General features: G+C 37.7%; 1 protein-coding gene across 4 annotated transcripts in view; it reads right to left on the bottom strand.

Annotated features, from left to right (window-relative positions):
• QKI (QKI, KH domain containing RNA binding) overlaps positions 1-21,547 on the bottom strand; it is a 147,331-nt gene that overhangs the window by 33,238 nt on the left and 92,546 nt on the right. For all 4 annotated transcript variants that reach the window (XM_054397988.1, XM_054397979.1, XM_054397996.1 and 1 more), the window contains exon 4: positions 15,152-15,295. In XM_054397988.1, coding sequence (XP_054253963.1) covers positions 15,152-15,295 — 144 coding nt within the window. The remainder of the gene's footprint in view (positions 1-15,151; positions 15,296-21,547) is intronic.

Below are 21,547 nucleotides of genomic sequence, written 5' to 3'. Positions count from 1 at the left end.
CAATTTCCTGACTCACAGGAAAGTGTTTTGGCCTAAATCTCCACTGCATTACAAAATATATACTAAGTACAAACACGTACTGTTCCATGTGACAGCAGGAATCAGAGAAATGCCACTTACTCTATTACTTACTACAAACTTCTTTTCATATGTTTTACAGTGCAATGCATTTAATCTCAAACTCTTACCATATAAAGAAATTAATATGGAATAAGGATTTCAAATCAAAACTTTTTGTTACAGAGATAGAATTACCAGTACTGATATTGTAAGATAAATTAATTACGCCTGCACAGTTTAAAGACTCAGAACACAAAAACTGAAAACATTTCATGGTAAGGTAATGGTGAAGCAGTCATTTCTGGGAAATGTTCTTCATGGAATCATCATAATAAAAATAACATTTAATAATAACATATGCTGAAAAATCTAAATCTGTGGACATTAAGGTAAACTATTTTGAAAATCTATTTTGCAATAGAGAAACTTTCTTCAGGAAGCTGTCTTCAGAGAATTATCTGTAAACTCTCTTGTGTAACCTCTAGAAACAAAAGTTAAACAGCATTAAAGATGAAGTATGCTAGTGTTGCTAATGAATTATCTCCTCCAAAGAACACTGCTTTCTTGTAACTTTTTCTTAACTATGTGATTCAGAGAGATGTACAGTATTGGGAACTACAAACTCCAGAACACATTTAGAGCCATCTCTATTTTTTTGGACAGTCAGAAAAATCTTCTCAAGTCTTACAATGATATAATTCTTTTAGGATTAAGAAGCTGAAACAAGAAACTGGTAACATTTCAATTGTGGTACATTTTTCTTTCTGCAAAAAAGGTCACCTGCTTTCCGTGGCTGGTATGACACTTAGAAAACAAAAATCAGCTGAAGTACACTGCAGCAAGAAATGCCATCTTTATCTCAAGTGCCCAAGTCACTCTTGAGGGTAAAAGATTCAGGATTAAAAAAGTTGAGCCTGAGAGGAACCCGATTGACAATGGTGAAAAGTATGACCAGCCACTGAGGAGCTTTTCTTTTTAAGCTTCCAAAGACAATATATTGAGAAATTAACAGGATAGTCAGAGCAACTGGTGTTGACTGATCATTTGCATACTTTGAAGGATCTCCCACCATCTATACCTTACATGAAACCATCCTTGCTGCACTTTCCATTACTACCAGGATATATCACCCAGGGAAAGCAGTTGGAAGACACGCATGACAGTCCCCAGTTCCAGAACCTGAATGTACAGCCTGTACCAATTTATGTCTACAGACCTGTATCATTTAATCTTGAGTGAGGTTCAGCTTTCAGAGGCAATAATTAACCCAAAGCAATGGGGCCACAGATGCTAGAGTCCAGATACAAATACTTTCACAGATGAAAAGTGTAATTGCTAAAGTTGCAAGTCATTTCAAGATCCATAGATATATTCACCATTATGCACATGTACATCAAGAAGCAGAGCTGCTGTTGGAACCAACAAAAGACAGTCTTGAAACCAGAAACCAGTCCTGAAATCATAGAAAGAACAAACATTTACCTGTTCTACATGTGAATGACAGAATGGTACAACTGACTGTCAGTCTTACTAGGTAGATCAAGAAGTGTCTCAAGAATAAGGAACTGTGTCCAGTCCCAGGCTCCTCAGTTTAAGGACATTGAGGTACTTGAACATGTCCAGAGAAGGGCAATGAAGCTGGTGAGAGGTCTCAAGCACAAGCCCTATGATGAGGGGTTGAGGGAGCTGGGAGTGTTTAGCTTGGAGAAGAGGAGGCTCAGGGGAGACCTCATTGCTCTCTACAACTACCTGAAGGGAGGTTGGAGACAGGTGGGGGTTGGTCTCTTCTCCCAGGCAACCAGTGGCAGAACAAGAGGACACAGTCACAAGCTGCACCAGGGGAAGTTTAGGCTCAAAGTGAGGAGAATGTTCTTCACAGAAAGAGTAATTGGCCAGTGGAATGGGCTGCCCAGGGAGGTGGTAGAGTCACCATCCCTGGAGGTGTTAAAAAAAAAAAAAAAGCTTGGATGTGACACTTGGAGTCATGGTTTAGTTGTCAGGAGGTGTTAGGTATCAGGTAATAGGTTGGACTCGGTGATCTCTGAGGTCTTTTCCAACCTGGTTGTTTCTGTGTGATTCTGTGTGAAACTCCTCTGATTTACCTAAAGAAGGAAGACAACAGCAGATAACATAACAGAAAACTGCTGAATGTGTATAGAATATAGAAGCAACGAAGTACTTTTTGTACATCTTCTCATAGTTGTGAGTGTGAGGTCTTGATGTTAACTACACAGACTGAAGTGAGACTGGATCACACACCATTCAATGAATTCTTGTCCCAAAACGTCTTTTGGACGTGGCTGCAGAACTCAGAAAGATTCAGAAATACCAACTGCTATGCTTTTCCAAAAGCAACGTATTTGAGACAAGGCAGTAGAACACAATGTGTAGCACAGATTCTGGAAGGTGGTGAAGAGCCTAAAGAGAACCTGATAAACTACATCCAAAAGCAGCTGTGAATACATTTAAGTACCAAAGAACTGTGCTTGAAGAAGGTGCTCATTACTGGGATGAGAGGCAATTTCACTTGCATTAGATCCTTCAGGATTATAAGCACTCTGCTCTCCAAGCACAGTATCTCATTTTAAGACATCCTTCTCCTCCCTGATGCAACTGTGAAAGAAGAACTCAGATCTACAAAAAACAACAGGAAAGCCATGCTCTGGTTAGCATCCATTTGATGCCATACTTCAGGTATCAAGAGAAAAATAGGGTCCTGCACTATAACATCAGGTACTTCTCACAGGAAAAGGAACTGACACTTAAATACTAATCAGATCTTTTTATTCTTCTGGATCAACAAGCACTGACTCAAGTGTAGGATTAGTCATCTGTATCTATTTCTCTTTTCCAAGAAACTCCATGGAAAAACACTTCAGCTCAACCATGCTTTCCAGATGATGCCATTGTTTGTACCTCTTAACTGTAGATAATGTGCCACACAGGACAGATGCTGTTCTCTGTCAGAAATGCAACATATCAACATTCTTTTGAGAAGAAACTTCTATCACTAGATGCACTAAAAGATAAAGATATTACACCGAATGCCTGAGGTCAAAGTCAGGGAAAGAACCAGTCTAATTAGTTAGATATCTAAAGGATGTTTTAATATTGAATGTGAAGTAATGTATAGAGGAGCATTGAAAAGTTAATTTGAGAAAAAGATTCTCCTCCCCAAAATTCCATAGGAAACCATTATTTCTATACTTTTAAGTGTGTTATTTAGCTTGTTTGAATTGGCAATACATGGTGATAATATTAATGCTTCAGAAAATAGATATGCTTACTCTTTAATTTCAATAATTACAGCTCTCCAACTAAGGCTTTTTTTAAAATTACAAGTTCTAAAGACCTTTAAAGATAAAACTTCATTTTTCTACTTCTACATAAGCCTCCCTTGAAATACAAGCGCTTTAGAGTGGTATTTACTGTTCTTATGTCAGTTAAGGTTCTGCTAGTAAAATGTTTTAATTAAACAGGATTCCACTCTGACACTTCTGTGAAATTATTTATTAAAGTAAAAAAGCAAAGCTTCTAAAAAAATTTAAAGTTATATCAGAACACCAAAACTAGTAACTGGGTTTTTTCCCTGTCTATGATCCCCTATAGCCACCTCCACTAGAAAAAGTTTACTGAATCTATTTAGGAGAAGCCATGTCTTAAACCACAGGTGCTTTTCATTAAATGACATTTAATTGTGTATCTAGTTTCCTTTGTTCCCCTCAACCTTAAAATTGGGCTGAAAGAGCACGTGTTACTCAAATTTGAAGGAAACTGATTAAACAGATTAAACCACTGCAAAATAAATAAAACCAGTACCTAGAGTATGTTGGGGATTGTGTCTCAACTACCTCATCATAAAAACTGTCTCAGCAAAGATTTCTAACGTTTACAAATCAGTTTGAGACTTCTAGTAAAAATAAAACTCCTAGATTTCCATCTTAAACTGTTGATCATTACTACTATAATCACACAGTCACGCATCATACTTTTAAGTTCCTAAAAGCTCCTCTTAAAAGAGCCTGTACATATCAGATGTACGAAGTACCACTAATTTTAATGGGATATAATTACTGGGCTCACTTAGGATCTTATTTTTTTTTTAAATCCCAGATACAGTAAGTACTGAAAAGAAGTTATTTAATGCTGATTAAAATATAAATGTTAGGACTGCTAAAAGAGAATAATGTAACAGTTGTATATTATATAGAAAGTAAAACATGGCATAGTAAGAATAAATTGCACTATTTATCAACTTTAGTGTCTTAGATGCTTCACTTTATTTTCCAAGCACTGCAATATGATTTACACAGGAACAAGTGATGACATTGTCACAAATAGTATTGTTAGATCCACTTTGAGACTGCCCAGTTAAGCATGACTCCAGGTGACTGCACAACTGCTAATCTTCCGACTTACTTTCTAATGAAGGCAAGACACCACTTAATATATTGCTTACCAAAACCTTACAAAAACCCTGCTACACAGATATACACATTTGTAATTTAGAAAGTTCCTCCACAAAAAATATTTCAGTAATACATAGAATTTACACAAAGACTTATGCAACAAAACCATTTCCAAGAAAAATGGAAGTGGAAATCAATGAAATTGATTCTTATTAGCACAACTTTCTGTACAAAGACCAAGAACCCTTCTTGGAACCGTACCTCTAGTCTTACAGGATAACAAACTTTGTTCATTCATTTTCAGGTCAATCTGCAAAACTATAGATTGCAACAAAAGGATTAGTGCTCCAGTAATGACCTTTCATACAATTTTTTCCTTTAAGTAGAGTTACTCCTCAAAGTATGTCACAAATCAGTCAGGAGTTAGTGCTAGGCTTTACAGATGAGGAATGTAGCATTATTTCTGTGACCAGAAGGATTTTCAAAGTTTGATTTTTTTTTTTAATGCATATCTGTCTTAAATCTGATCAACCTATGTATCTTTAAAAGTTACAGATTTCCCTGAAGCTTTTCTCTTTGCAGAGTTCATCACCACCCATGAAGACAAAAGCTCCTACTGAAAAGATCACTAAAAGGAGTGCCCTCTACAGCCCAGCCACCTTCTATGGAAATCAGTAACTTCAGGAATGACTACTGAAAGGCAAATACAGCTCTTGCTTTTGCAGGCTTAAGGAAAAAAACTCTGGTGGTGTTCTCAACACCACAGCAATTCTCTAGCTGTTCCAAATGACAAGAAAACTTATTTTTCAGTTAATGCTATTAGCACACTATTACCATTTGTGCTACATTGGGTTAAAAACATAGGATAAAATTCAGACATTCCTCTTATCTTCCTTTATCTTTCATAATTTATTTTCCAAAGCAAAACAAATAGCCATACCCTCTCAAATACCTTTCCTATACAACATAAAATTCTATTATTTAACATGTCTGTGCTGATAGCACTGATGCCAACTGTAAATGCTAACAAACTAGGCAAGCAAGCTCTTATTTTAGAATTTTGAAAGTTTTCTCTAGGACTCTAGCAGCTACAGGTCTACTCATTAAAACCAAAAGCTCAGACCAGCAGACAGAGAAAAGGCCGGCCAGTGGCTGCCTAACATTGCCAAATATCTTAGCAAAGAACTGCCTGCTTGCTTAACTTCCATCGCTACACCTTTCAAGTACCTGTGAATACATATGACAAATCTCTACTCCTATTTTCATTTCACCTTTCCAGACATATCATTTCCTTGTGTTAGTACAACCATATCATTATAGTTACTAAGGTGCCCAAGGACAGTCAGTTTAAATTTTGTTTTCAAACTAGGATACGTTAGCTAGAGAGTACAGAAATCCTCAAGAAGCTAATTCTAAGATGAGAGGATTGTGGTGCATGTAATTACATGACTGTTCATTTTTACCACAATTACTACACATTATTTTAAGAAGGCCAACTCCAAATAGTGGTTTTTGGGGGTTGATATTTTAGTCTCACGGGAAAAGATTTGTAACACACAGTTTTTAGAGACACTAGAAAAGTCTCAAAGTCTGTATTTATTAATTTAAAAATCAAGTAACTGCAATTCTTTGTATCTACAACTGCATCTGGTCAAAGAGTAAACATCAGTAAGAAGCTGCAATCTCAAAGGACTGGATACAGTGTTAGAGACTCCTGACTTCTCTTAAGAGTTGCTGGTGTTCAGTTTTCTCCTATGCAATAATTCCAAGTGATTTGAAGTTTAAAACACACTTCCCTTTCTAATACAAGTGGAACTTGATGAACGTAACTGTGTACACGTATGTTGTGAAATACTAAAATTTAGCTAATGATGGTAATATTCAAGATGTAGAATGCAATTCTTATTTTCATTAAGCTTCCCTATTAATATAGTATGCTTGAAAATAAGGCATAGCTTTTAAAATACTTATTAAAATACATAAAATATAAGAAAAAATGTAAAACCCTAATACCATTTCTAACAACACACACAAAATATACTAATTGATGAAGTCTTAAAACACTTATCATTTGCAACCGTGTTCCAAGCAATACACTTACCCACATCTTTCACTTTCCAGAACATGTATCAATCTTAAAGTATGCTACAAATTGCCCAGTGCAAAATGGTACCTTGTATCATTCTCACCTATGTTTCTCCTGGTAAAAGGGCCTATAACATTCCCACACAGATGATTAAGAGAGTGGAACATTCCCCTTATGAAGGAAGGCTAAGGGAGCTGGGTCTCTTTAGCTTGGAGGAGACTGAGGGATGACCTCATTCATGTATATAAAGATGTGAAGGGCAATTGTCAGGAGGATGGAGCCAGACTCTTCTCAGAGATGCCCAATGATAGGACAAGGGGCAATGGGTGCAACCTGGAGCATAGGAGGTTCCACGTAAATGTAAGGAAAGGCTTTTTCACTGTGAGGGTGACAGAACATTGGAACAGGCTGCCCAGGGCGGGTTGGGGAGTCTCCTTTCTGGAGATACTCAAAACCTGCCTGGATGCACTCCTGTGTGATCTGCTCGGGGTGATCCTGCTCTGCAGAGGGGTTGGACTAGATGATCTTTCATGCTCCCTTCCAACCCCTAGCATTCTATGACTGTGTGATATTAAAGCCTTAGCCTACAAATAGTTTAGGAAAGAAAGACAAATCTTAACAGTACTCCACTCAAAGCTCCAGCATTTCTCTACTGTTTTAAAAAAGACACACTTAAGTTTTCTGTTGAATAGTAAGTCATAAATCCTGGGCACTTTCCCAACAGTTAACATTTTCTGTACTCTGACATAAAAAAAGCATAATGCAGAGAAACTTGATGACTATAAATCAGTCAACATGAAATCACAGATGTTTGTATGACAAGCTTTATTTTTGTGTAACTAGAAATCTGTATTTTAGAACTAACAGCAATAACGAATGCTTTAAACAGCTGGAAAAAGGAAATGCTTGCTGATTACTATTACTTCACACAAAAAAACTTTGTAATTGCTATGATCCCTCCAAAAACACACCAAGATAAGCTGCACATAAAATGATCTAACTTTCTTAATACAGTCTGGTTAGTATTTAGTACAAAAATATGTTAGAAGTGCAGGACAAATTTCTACTCACTCTGTCCCCAGGAATCACAACTCCACAATAAGCATTTTCTCCACTTACATATAAGGCTGCGACTTTTAAAAGGAAAACCAACCCAAGTGTAACTATAAAGAAAAATAATGTATGGGTAGTTTGTTGCAGCTTTCCTGTCATCACTATCAAGACAGACAGACAAGGATAATCACAGCTTCATCATCCATTTCTTGAATATTGAGAGAATTACCTTTACAAGATTTTATATAAAGATTCCCCTCTTCTCCTCCAGGGCCAAAAATAAAAAAGGAAAAAAAAAATCTGACTAACAGAAAGCCCTGGAAAAATAGCCAAGAATAAAGGAATTAATCTGGGAAAAAAAAATGAGATAAAGAATGAAACAAGAAGTTACAGATACCACAAGAAGAATTGCCAGAATAGGTCAATGTCCATTTTTCCTTCTACAACCATGTCTACCAAAACCCAAATAGATTATATTATGATTCTGGAAGCCAGACAAAAATCATGTAGAACCTAATTAGAGCTTCTAATCAATGCATAATCCTCCTTGTGCCTAGTGAGTTTCAGGCAATCGTTTCCTTCTCTTTGAGAGAGGACTCTTTTGTAACTTTGCTAAGGTCTTTTCTTCTTTTTCCCGAGAAATTAGGATCTAGCATTTATCAAGTTAGACATTTTTCTGTAACACCTTAAATAAATACATAGGAGGGTGTGACACAACTCCAACAAATACTCTGGAGAAGGAGAAAAAGGGATAGAATATTCACAGTATCACAGTATATCAGAGGTTGGAAGGGACCTCAAGAGATCATCAGGTCCAACCCCCCTGCCAGAGCAGGATCACTTAGGGTAGTCCATACAGGAATGCACCCAGGTGGGTTTTGAAAGTCTCCAGAGAAGGAAACTCCACAACCCCCCTGGGCAGCCTGTTCCAGTGCTCTGTCACCCTCACTGTAAGGAAGTTTCTCCTCATGTTGAGGTGAAATCTTCTATGTTCAAGTTTGAATCCATTGTTCCTTGTCTTATCACTGTAAACCACCGAAAAGAGCCTGGCCCCCTCCACTTGACACCCACCCCTCAGATATCAGATGCCCTCTCAGTCTTCTCTTCTCAAGACTAAACAGCCTCAGGGAACTCAGTCTCTCTTCACAGGGGAGATGCTCAATTCCCCTAATCATCCTCATGGCTCTACAGCCATACAGCAACTGTATGTAGAAACAATTCACTGATCTCCCTGGGTTCTAGAAGCCATCAAAGATGTCCAGAAGGTGATTCCAAGTAACGGCTGGATTAAGGTGCTTAGAAATTACTGTTGCAACACAGACTTGCACTGCAGTAAAAACTTTCAACAGAGTAAGACCATTAAAACCCATAGCAGAATTTTAGAGAGTATAAAATACGAGAGGAAAACGTACAGACCAGTTGGCTTTCTTCTTTTGTTTTCTACTTTCATATTCTGCTACATCGAGTTTCTGATTATTTTGTTCTCATTCTATCTACAGGTGAACATACTTGCAGTTCTACAGAAGTTCAGGTTTATTGTAAGGATGGGTCTGCTTCAATCCCATTCTCTTCTGACTGCATGTTCTCATTCCATCTCTTCTGTTAGTCCTAAACCAAAACTGACTTCATAGCAAATCGTCTATTCCAAGATTAAGCTCTCCACCAAATGGATTTGACTACACAGTCACATGAAGGCCTGATGCAAAACAGGAAGCAGAACAGCAAATGATGAATGAATGGTAAGACTGCAACAGCCATACTACCGTGGATACATTGTCTGCTTCATGCTACTAAGAATTACGCACTATCACCTCTCCTCCACATCAAAAAGTTTATTGCCTGTTATCATAGCATCATAGCATTGTTTCAGTTGGAAAGGAGCTCTAAGGTTATCAAGTCCAACTGTCAACCTAAGACCATCATTGTGGCATATCATGGCCATTAAACTACATCCCGAAGTGCCATGTCAACACATCTTTTGAACACCACCAGGGATAGTAACTCTACAGTCTTCCTGGACAGCCCATTCCAATGCCAGACCTTTCTTTCAGTGAAGAAATTTTTCCTAATATCCAATCTAAACTTTGCCTGGTGCAACTTAAGACCACTTCCTCTCCTTCTATCACTTGACACTAGGGAAAAGAGACCAACCCCCACCTCACTACAACCTCCTTTCAGGGAGTTGAAGAAAGCAATGAGCTCTCCCCTCAACCTCCTCTTCTCCAAACTAAACAATCCCAGTTCCCTCAGCTGTTCCTCATCAGACTCGTTCTCCAGACCGTTCACCAGCCTTCTTGCCCTTCTCTGGACACACTCCAGCAACTCAATGTCCTTCTTGTAGTGAGGGGCCCAAAACTGAACACAGCATTCAATGTGCAGCCTCACCAGTGCCAAGTACAAGGGCACAATCACAATCACAATCTCTACTCCTGCTGGCCACACTGCTCCTGAAAGTGGCCAGGATTACTGCTGGCCCTTCTTGGCCACCTGAGCACATTGCTGGTTCATGTTCAGATGGCTGTCAACCACCAATCCCTAGGCCCTCTTCTAATGGGCAGCTTATAGCCACTTTCCCCAAAGCCTGTAGCGATGCATGGGGTCATTGTGATCCAAGTGCAGAACCCATCACTTGGCTTTTTTAAACATCATACAATTGAAGATCCATCCAGCCTGTCCAGGTCCCTCTGCAAACCCTTCCTACCTTTGAGCATATCAACACTCCCAACTTGGTGTTGTCTTCAAACTTACTGAAGGTGCACATAATCCCCTCATTCAGATCATTGATAAAGATATTAAACAAAACTGGACCCAAAAGTAAGCCCTGAAGAACACCACTTGTGACTGCTACAAACTGGATTTCACTCTGTTCACCACCCTTTGAGCCTGGCCATCCAGCCAGTTGACTCAATGGAAGCACCTACCCATCCAAGCCATGAGCTGTCAGTTTCTCTGGGTGGATGCTGTAGAAGACAGTGTCAAATGCTTTACTAAAGTTCAGGTAAACAACATCCACAGCCTTCCCCTTACCCACTAAATGTGTCTTAAGAGATCAGATTTCTCAAGCAGGACCTGTCCTTCATGAATCTATGCTGACTGGGCCTGATCACTTAGTTGCCCTGCACATGCTGCATAATGGCATTCAACATGACCTGCTCCATGACCTTCCCTGGCACCAAGGTCAGACTGACAGGTCTGTAATTCCCCAGGTCCTCCTTCTAGCCTTTCTTGTAAATGGGTGTCATACCTGTCAATCTGCAGTCAACTGGGACCTCCCCACTTAGCCAGGACTCCTGATAAATGATGGAAAGAGGCTTGATGAGCACTCCTGCCAGTTCTCTCAGTACCCTTGGGTCTATGCCATCTGACCTCCTAGACCTGTGTATGTGTAAGTGGTGCAGCAGGTTTCTAACTATCTCCTCTTGGTCATTGGAGCTATATTCTGCCCTCCATTGCTATCTTCCAGCTCAGGAAGGCTGGGTATGCACTGAACAACTGGTCCTGCTACTAAAGACTGAAGCACAACGGGTATCGAGTACCTCAGCCTTTTCCTGATCCTTGACCTCTATTCCCTACGCCATTCAACAAAGGCCAGAGGTTCTCCTTAGTTCTCCTTTTGTTGCCAGTATACTTGCAAAAGAATTTCTTGTTGAGATAACAGGTGAAGCCAAATTAATTTCCAGTTGGGCTTTGGTCCTTCTGATTTTCTCTCCCTGCATGGCCTCACAACAACTTTGCAGTCCTCCTGAGTGGCCTGCCTTCCTTCCAACAACTATAAACTCTCCTCTTCTCCCTAAGCTGCAACTAATTCCATCTAGCAGTCACTCCCAAGCAGTTTGGCTGTTTTGTTACCTACAGAGCTTCACTTTCAATCATTTACATGACACACACTGTGAGAGACTTGCAACTGAACTGACAAAACAAATATCATGAAGGCACTTTCAAAAAGCTATTAAGGACAGCAGTGTCCCTTTTCTGCTACTGTTATCATTTATTCATTTTATGCTTTTAATTGAACAAGCAGCAAACAATGGACTGCACAGCATGACCAACATTTCAGCAAGGAGACTATGGAGGGTGGCACTTGCTTATGAAAGCAGAAATGTAAAACCGGTACACCATTCAAGAATTAATTAGAAACAGCTATTCACGAAAGTCAAACTTGCATGCAGAATTTTTTGTGGTTTTTTTTAATTGTTAAACCAAATTAAATCTTCTACTAAGATCTTTCAAATTTTAAGCTTTTGCTAGTCTTAGCTACTAAGCAACAAACTATGTACATCCTTACTACAGTATCTACCTTTTTCAGTAGAACTAAAGGCTGATCTAACATTATTTAAATTCTTTTTACTCTATCAGTTTTTTTGCTATGGAATTCACAGTGCACAGTGTCAGAGTTAAGAGGATGACAGTCTTCTCTTTATTTTAAGAATATGAAAATAAACCACACTGGAAATTTACAACTACACTTAGAAAGTATTAGAAGCTTAATTAAAAAAGACACATCGCCTCATCACACTTGCTGAAAGTAGACTTTGGAAAAGAAATGCCTTTTATTTACCTAACTGAAAACCAAAACATTATGCCAATACCATTGCCCCCTCATTATATTCTCTCTTGTTATACCTTGTGTTGTATACAGAAGTGACTGAAAATAGAAACACCATCAAAACAACAGGGAGTAAATAGAAGGAGATCAAGTAGTTGCATGCTAAGTGTCACTACAAAGAAAGTTCCAATTTGTAAAAATCATGCAGTATACATCACATCAAACTGGATGAAACACTCGACTGTCATTTTCTGCAGCTGTTTTGATAAGGAGTACAGCAAACATTTTCAAAAATAAACTCTGAGTAAAAACCCTACTGGACTACCATTTAAAAGACACTTTAGCAAAGCAAGTCATTCACTGTAAACACAAAATGCTTGTAGTGTATCTTTCTAACATCTCTTCTCAATTAAAAGCAACCAATACCCACTTAACACAGATTTTACTTTTGTTGTTGTTTACCCATTGGGTCACATACGTTTGTTGTAGCTCTTTGCGCTCCACCTTCATACAATGCTTTGTGATATTTTTCCTGGCATATGTTTCAAGACACTGAATATAAGAAGAGTATTACGCTCCACGATTCAGTGAACAGTTTATTTGATGCTTTCATTCAGTGATTTTTATTTCATACCAAATAGACGGCAAATATTGTATTCAGATGAAAATCAAATCCTGCTTCTTCTGATTTCTTTCCACTATGTTTTTGTTCTTAATTCCTCTGTCTTCTCTTCTACTACACAGAATATAATAATCCATTATTTTATAAACAGTGTATCACACCTGTTTTAATCTTCTGACACATTAAGTAATACTTTTCCTCATACTATACAGCCAAACAAAGATATTCAAGACTGAAAAGTCTAAAAATCACTATTACAGGCAAGAACCAAATGTATTAACAAACTTAATCTTCTACTGAAACATTATTTCCTACTCATCACAATCTTAAAATTCTTAATGGAAATGATACACAGTTTGACAAGGAGGGATCATCACTCATTAAAACTGTAGTGCAGTTGTCTTCAGACAAGCTGGAGGCAGCAACCAAGTAAAACCAGAGCTGCCCCAACACAGGAAGAGCAATACAAAGAATATTAAGACCAGAATAACGATGTTTTCTTCAGAAAGGAAGAATGGGTAATCAAAAGATAAAGGGGTAAAAAGCCATCTGCCTGAAATTTTAATTCTGTTGTATGTACCTCATCCTATATGTAAAGTCAATTAGTATAAAGGAAAATTAGTAACTAAAGAAACCTGAACATCTGTATAATGAAAAGACTATCTAGAAAACACATTCAGCTGGAAGAGTCTATTCAACACTTCAACACTAAGATACAGAAACCTTACATATTTCTAGGTGAATTCAGCCCTACTGCCCAGGACCTTAAAAGGGAAAAAAAGTATGTGTAGTTAGGATTATAAAAGTCTCCCAACTGCTTGAGTTACTCAATGAAACAGAGTATTTTTAAGACAAAGAGCTGGATGACACCATCACAACTACTATTAATTTTTTTTTTTGAGTATCAAAACATACCTATTCACAAACTTTAGAAATAAAAAATAACACATACACAGAGCATACAAGTTAATACTTCAGACACACTGGGGTTTTGTAGCTTTTGGTTGTTTGGGGTTTTTTTTGAACTATCAGGTCATCTTGACTATGACCCTTCAGTGATACTATGTGGCAATAAGACAGAAGCAGAATAGTCAGTAGATGTTTGATAAAGTTAGTTCTGCATCACACAGAAGTTTTGAGTTGTGCGCATTTTTAACTATTTGACGCATCATAGTTAAAAGATTAGACATAAGAATTCCAGATTTTGCCACTAAAGTCTTTCTTAATATTGTTTGTAATCCTGACTATAAACTTAATCCTAATGTACTTCAGTATCTCTGTAGTAAATAAATGAATTCTGAAGATCTATTTTCTCTAGTTGTCTTCTGCTTTCAGAGACTGACAATGTGCAATGTGTAGAGGTCTAAATTCCTTTTTCTCGTAGCTCCTGCTTAATATTCTACCATATTTTGTTAGTTCAAAAATTAAGTCTGTCTCTCAATCTTCAGTAACTTTAAAATATGTGTTCTGAATAAATGGACTTATACGGCATGTCGCAAGTTTTTTCACAGCCAAGATCTATTAGCATTTGCTAAGAGACCAAAATCATCAAGTCATTTTAATAACTACTACTATATTTCACAAGACAATCTCAATTTTTCCTTGTAATATGGAAATTTTTTCCTCTACTGAAAAAGATACAATTTATTTCCAGCATTTTTAAATGCCACAAAAGTGATGGTAAAAATCAGCCCAAGATGCAACTTAATAGCATAGGATGCGCTACACAGCCACACTGAATCACATTGTTTTGAGTGAGAACAAAGAGCAAATCTAAGGAAAGAACTCTCACATGGCAATTTTGGTACCTTCAAAAAGCTTTAAGTCACCTGGCTGGGCAGGAGACAGTTCACATTATCAGGAACTGAGAAAGACAACCACTTTTCAGTTCGCAATGTGTTGTTTTCCCCAGTATACAGATGGCAAAGTTTTTTTGATACTGCATTCCTGAAGTCTTTTATCCTTTTTGGAAGGTGTTTAATGTGACAATCCAAGAAACATGTCTTTGTTAAGGTATCAGAATCTTCTCAAAGCAAAATATAAAAGCATGCCATATTTCCCAGCCTTAAAGTCAAGCATCCCCATACCGAAAGAAGTTGAGAAAGCCAGTGTTTGTAACAGTTCAGCATTGTCTTTTAAAGGTGATAACTTCCTACATGTGTATCTAAAACAGGCAAAAAAACCCTCTCAAAAATGCTTTTCTGTTCTGAAGATTAATTCTCTGGGGTGAGACATATTAAAGATAACTAGAGTACTACAGAACAGTATCAGAACTTGATTTTATGCTGCTCTGCAGACTTACTGCTGCAATATTAACTGTATCTCAGAAGTAACTTCTAGAAATAGAAATTAAAGACTTGCATACAAATACTTACTGCAGGTATCAGTAGCTTTTTCACTTCTTCAACAGCCCTCTTCAGTTTTATTTCTGCTCTATTCTGAGCATCCTCCACAGTGATAAGTACGTGTAAATCTTCATTCAGGTGTTCCCAATTGGGCTTGCCTCGGTTCTGTTCCTCCTACAGAACAAAAAAAATTAAAACATGGAAGCTATGAAACAATTTACATTTTGTATAAAGCAATCACATAAACAGTAGACAAGCACAATTCTGTGAATAACAAAGTACATTTTCAGCAAGATTGGAAAAGACTTCTTCATATTATAGAGATTTTGGTTTGTGTGGTTATGTAGCAAGAATTTAGTCTTCAAAACATCTTTCTGGTGTTTTGGAGCCTCATTTTTTTTTCTTTTTTAAGACTGCAAAATGAATGTGATTCCTCAGAGTACCTTTCCCAACTGAACAAAAGGACAAGAAGTACTAAAAACAGTGTTGTTTTTAATATTCTTTGGAGCCTTTCAAGGGTCAAACAGATAAACTATTTGGGTGGTTTAGCAGCCTAATATTTTCAAGAAAAGTGCAACAGACACCCTACACGTGAACTCCATCTGAATCACTGGAAAGGACAAGAGAATAAGAATTCTTCACTGCTAAAATTTGCTTTGAAATACTCATGAAGGAAACGTTCAAGAACCAAACATTACAAAAGCAAGTTTCAAAGCAGAGCTTCGTGTACTGGATGAAGGGCACAAAGGAGGTGACAACAAGGCTTTAATACTGAAGTCACAGAGCAGAATGTAACAGACAATTGACATTACACAGATATTCTGTTACATCAGTGGCATTAATAACGTCAAAGATAAATCTTAATGATGCTTCCAGAAAGGGACGGCATGTTAAACAAAACAATGTTCTAAAGTAAACATTTTTAAATAACAAATATCAGTAAAGTAATACATTAAAGTATCCAGTCTTTCAAAAACTAAGATAATAACACAGAAGAAGCTTTTCAACTCATTTTTTATTAAGCAGTAAATAAAGCTAGTTAAACTTCCCAATTTAGACAGTATCTAAACCATAATAAAATTAAGGAGGGGGCTCGAAACTTTAGTAAACAAGAAAGGTTTATTATAACTTTTGAATGTAAGTAAAGGCCTGTATAAACAAAAAATAATTACTTCAAATTTCAAATCCTGGGTACAACAAAAGAGCCTTCACTTGTGGCTTAACCACAATCCATGGAATTGTAGAACAGTTTGTGTTGGAAGGGACCTTGAAGACCATGTAGTTCCTAATTCCCCTCTCCTCCTACTACACCAAGTTACTCAAGGCAACTAGCCTTGAACACTTTCAGGCTTGGAGCATCCACAACTTCCCTGGGAAGCCTGTTCCACTGCCTCACTACCCACACTGGGAAGAATTTCCTCCTAATGTCTCATCTAAATCCAACTTCTTCCACGCTGAAGCCATTATCCAATGTCCTGTCACTATATGCCTTACTGCACTGTGTGGGTTTCTTTCATAATGAAAGTAATATGGTGTAAGTCTCAAAATCTTGGAGTATTTGAAAGAGTTAGCACCTGTGTCAGCAGTGAAAACCAAAATGCACATTGTTATAGTGACTGTCTGATTTATAACTTTTAAAACACACAAAATACTTCATCTAAAACAAAGTAGCCTTCCTCTCTTATTTGGTATTAAAATATTTCAGAATAAAATACTCTCAGCTGTTGATGCTGTACTTCTAGTTAATTCTATTGTACCATGAGGATTCTTTTGCTCAGTTAAAAAACAAAGCTGCACATAGGACAAGAAACAGGTGATACTGTAGAATTTTTTTTTCCAAACTCCCTAATTTACTTTTAGGCAGAAAATATGTTTCCTGTGTAATAAGGTCAATAATAATGTATATAATTAAGATAAGAACTCACAGTACAGTCACATGAATAATTAATGACAAGATAACTGAACTAGCATATGACTAGTTCTAGATATCCTCTTCCATGGTCATGTAGCACATTAATAGATGCCTGTTGTTGAGAATACTATTTATTAAGTCAAATTAAAGAAAGGTTAAAAAGAAAACTGGACATAGTATAAAAAAAAAAACAATTATTCAAAAAAATATGAGAACAGAGTTTGGAACAGGCTTTCAATTTCTTCTGTTCTACCTCACCCCACTGGGGCTTCAAAATACTCCACTGCTTCTATTCCATCCCATAAGGCTACTTTCTTAGTGAGTTAACAGTTTTCCAAGGAATGTCATCTTTTGGCTTATTGAAAATGCTACTTGAATGTTACACCAATATGTATGTTTTATTGTTTGTTTGTTAGGTTTTTGTGTTTTGTTTGGTTTTGTGTTGTGGTTTTTCTGGGTGTGGGGTTTTTGGGTTGTTTTGTTGGGTTTTTTTAAACCAAAAAGCAGGCAATTCAGAGCTACACTAGGTCTTCAGTTCAAACAATGTTAGCAGTGAAATATACGACAAGGCTAGGCTTATAGAAGGAGAGAGAACCTGCAACTTCTTGCAGTTAAATGCTGCAATTTCTTACGCTACATCATTCTCCTTCTAAATCCTGAAAGGATGGTTGGGGAAAAACATTTTCCCCTAAATAAATCTGCACTTAAATTAATCCTTTGTGCAACAAGACTTGAAAACATCTTTTCATAACCCTGTTTTATTACAGAGCAGGCTGAATGGGTAAATTGAAAATATGTGGAATTCAAGCGGGAAGGAATCTTTCTTAAAACTCTCAAAATAAGGTTCAAGGCTTTAAGGTTTGGTTAGGGTTTTCTCTTGAAATTGTTTGAAGGAAAACGGTGAAAAGATGGGCATGAGAAAATGACTACAACTTGCCCTGCTGCCTAACTTTGTAGAAAAAAACCTACAAACTGTGGTTATCTTGAAGCAAACTGCAACTAAAACAAACCAGATTACTCCACAGAACCAGACAATGGCTGAGATAGGAAAGGACCCCAGACACCAATCCAGTACAACCCCTGCTCAGGGGCAGGGACCAGGTTTTAAATGTTTTAAATGTAAAGCAATTCGGCTTGGTTGCCTGCTCTGCCTATAGAAAAAAGCCACAAGGAGTAACAGAAATTGCCATAAGAGTTATTTTGGGGAGTGGGGGGAGAATTTATTACCACAGTAGGAAGGGTATACACAGAGAAGAAAGAAACAGCAACAAGAAAGACAGGAAACCTAAACAAAAGACTCAGAGAAAAAATTCCAGTTCATATATTCAAACTTACATTAGATACACGAGAAGTAATTCATAGCATGAAGTTTTTGCTGCATTACAGAGAAAGTTTATAGAATAATTATACAGGAAAAATGGAGGCAGTGAAGATGTGGAAACTATATAGAGTATAATGATTTATGCCGCAGCCTTAGGGAGCAACAATATTAGACAAGTTTAATTATAACCAAACTATCCTGTTTGCTAAATTAAAGAACATTAAGACCAACATAACTGGTAGATGAAATTTCCATTGTGCTTCTTGTTTGGCAGAAATTTCAGTATCCTTAAACATAACTTAATTCTGCAAATAGGTTTTGCTTCCATTCTGTTGCCTGTATATATACACACATCCTCAGGGTACCTATACTGCTCAGTATTATCTCGTTATTAAGGTCAATTAATTAAGCAGTTTACAAAAAATAATCTTGCTACAACTCCTCAAAAACGTAGTTGCACAAAAGGTAATACAAATACAGGGTGTCCTTTTTTTCCTGTGGTAGGCAGAGGGAAGGAAGAGAGGGAGGGATTTAAGGGGTAACCAAAAAGCAGGCAGAGGATGCAACTGACATCTATACAGCCAAGCTTTCATATTAGAAAAGTTGTTCCATGAGAAGAAAAACTGAAGTCCAGATCCCTGTTGATTTGTGTCTTCTGTTTTCCACACATCTCCACAACATGTTGACAAACTAAAAACTTGTGAAGGAGAATCCAGTCATTTCCAGCTGTCAGAATGCCATTAAGGGAAAATGAAACACTGAAAAAAAACCCCAAAACTTACTAGTATCTGTTTATATGTAGGCATTGATTTATTAGTTTTTCAATGACTGTAGTGTGGTAAGAATAAAAGGATGTTTTCCAAATGGCAGTTTTGTCAGAAAGCTATAGCCCATAGCATTTGAAAAAAACCCCAACAAACAAAAAGGAGCCCCATCATTTGCACTGTTTCTGCTCTAACTCAGACAATTTCCAGTAATGATGGTCAAAAGAATAAAACCACTGGCTCAAGGAAATGTTGAAAATGAACCTTAGTATCCTCACTCAGCTTGGAGCAACATGTTATTAAATTCTATATTCACCAACCCGTTAGAACGAGTTGCTCTTCCTACAGAATGACAAAAAGCACAGAAAAGGTAGAATCATAGGATGTTAGGGATTGGAAGGGACCTTCTAAGATCATTGAGTCCAACCCCCCTGGAGCAAAAGGGAAACCGCCCCTAGAATAAAAGGGAGTATCTTTTTTGTATAATGTCAGATTGAATGCTAGGGTGTGGCTGGAAAGCTGTCTGCAGAAATGCACCTGGGAGTTCTAACTGACAAGCAACTGAATATGAGCAAGCAGTGTGCCCAGGTGGCCAAGAAAGCCAATGGCATCCTGGCTTGGATTAGAAATGCTGTGTCCAGCAGGAGTAGGGAGGTGATTGTCCCCTTGTACTCAGCACCGGTGAGGCCACACCTCAAGTACCGTGTTCAGTTTTGGGCACCTCAATACAAGAGAGATGTGGAGTTGCTGGAGCGAGTGCAGAGGAGCACAAAGAAGCTGGGGAAGAGCCTGGAGAATAAATCTCATGAAGAGTGACTGAGGGAGCTGGGGATGTATAGTTAGGCTGAGGGGAGACCTCATTGCTATCTACAACTACCTGAAAGGATGTTGTGGAGAGGCTGGTGCTCGCCTCTTCTCACAGGTAATTATATGGAGTTTTCTCCTTCAATTTTAACCCGTTAATGCAAGCCTTGACAGGGACCAGTGAAAAAAAAAAAAAAAAACAAACAAGAAAAACTACCCACCTCCCCAAACTTGCATTCACATGATATACTCGTGACATTAACATTTCATTAATTGTTACTCTAAAAGAGGCCTGCAAAAAGAAGTGCTTAGGTAAGTAGCAAAATACAGGATTTTAATAAGATGAAACTCCAAGTCAGCCCTACAGAAAACTAGTTTAAAATGATGCACTAATTACAGTATCTGTTTGAACAACAGAAGTAATTTTGTAACATGAAGCACTGGAACACACTGATTATCCTAACCCCTGCTGATAAACTGCTTTAATTGTGCAGTTACAGTCAAGCAAATTAACATATACTTTTGCTCCTACTGAGATTCTAATAGTAGCAGTTCACAAGCAGAAAACTAGTGAAGAAAACAAAAATGAAATGCTGAAGGAGTAGCACCTGGTCTGGGAGAACACTGTAGCTTACTCTGCATTTCGAATTTTTGATTAAGGTTTTCTCCTACAGAAGCAACATATCAATTGCTTCAAGTGAACAGTCACATATTTACTATTTTGATTGTCAGACAAGTTAGCATTATTTAATAGGTCTTTAATTATTCGTTATTATTGTATGCTAAGCCCCTTTCAGACAATTCTGCATTAAGAAGTGAGTGTCTTCCAGCTCACATTAAAGTAGCCATTAGCATTCATACATTGTCAGAGTACTAGCTAAAAAAATCTTTTAAGGGCTCTTAAATAATAAAAAAGTGATAGCATGAAACAACCTAACGTTTAAAGGCACAGAAGAGGATTCTGCTCTCTCTTTTGAAGCCTCAGTGGTGCTCAGGAAACTTCAAGCCCAAGTCCAAGTCCCAGTCAGCCTGGCAGTCAAAATGGTTCCTGCATGTGCAAAACACAACACTGGATCTTCCTACAGCTGTAGTTCCACTGCACAACTGAACACAACCAATGACCATGGTCTACTGATGGAATAGGAAGCTCCTGCCACTGCCCAAGCCAGTGCCCTTACACCTGCTCTGCCCTTCACAGCTACAGCTGGGCAGTGAACAGCTCAGACAGCAGAGCCAGCTGAAACTCTCCACTGCAAAGGTCAAGTTTCTACGAAGCATGCAACAGCGTTCCATCTCTCCGGGATTTTCTTCTTGACTATTTGTCTGAAGTTGTGCCAGTGTGAAAAATATGAGCAATGATTTGTGGAACAATTTTCGTATTGCTGAGTGCTATCAAAACCAAGGAGTTTAAAATTGAGTATTTCTCTGTTTGGGGATGAAAGTTAAGAAGTGCGCATGCCTTGGTATCCTCAGGGAAGGAGAATTACTACATGAAACACAGCATAAACACAATACCTGGATAAATTTCTTAGAAATGAGTATAATTGTTAATGCTGATATTTAAAAATTACCATGAAGTATCAAATTTTACCTAGGTCAAAGGAGTGAGGCTATTCATTTCTCTT

Source organism: Indicator indicator, chromosome 2, assembly GCF_027791375.1.
Source record: "Indicator indicator isolate 239-I01 chromosome 2, UM_Iind_1.1, whole genome shotgun sequence".
Lineage (NCBI taxonomy): Eukaryota > Metazoa > Chordata > Aves > Piciformes > Indicatoridae > Indicator > Indicator indicator.
Note: the sequence above shows the minus strand (reverse complement) of the source record. Positions and strands in the feature narration are given on the sequence as shown.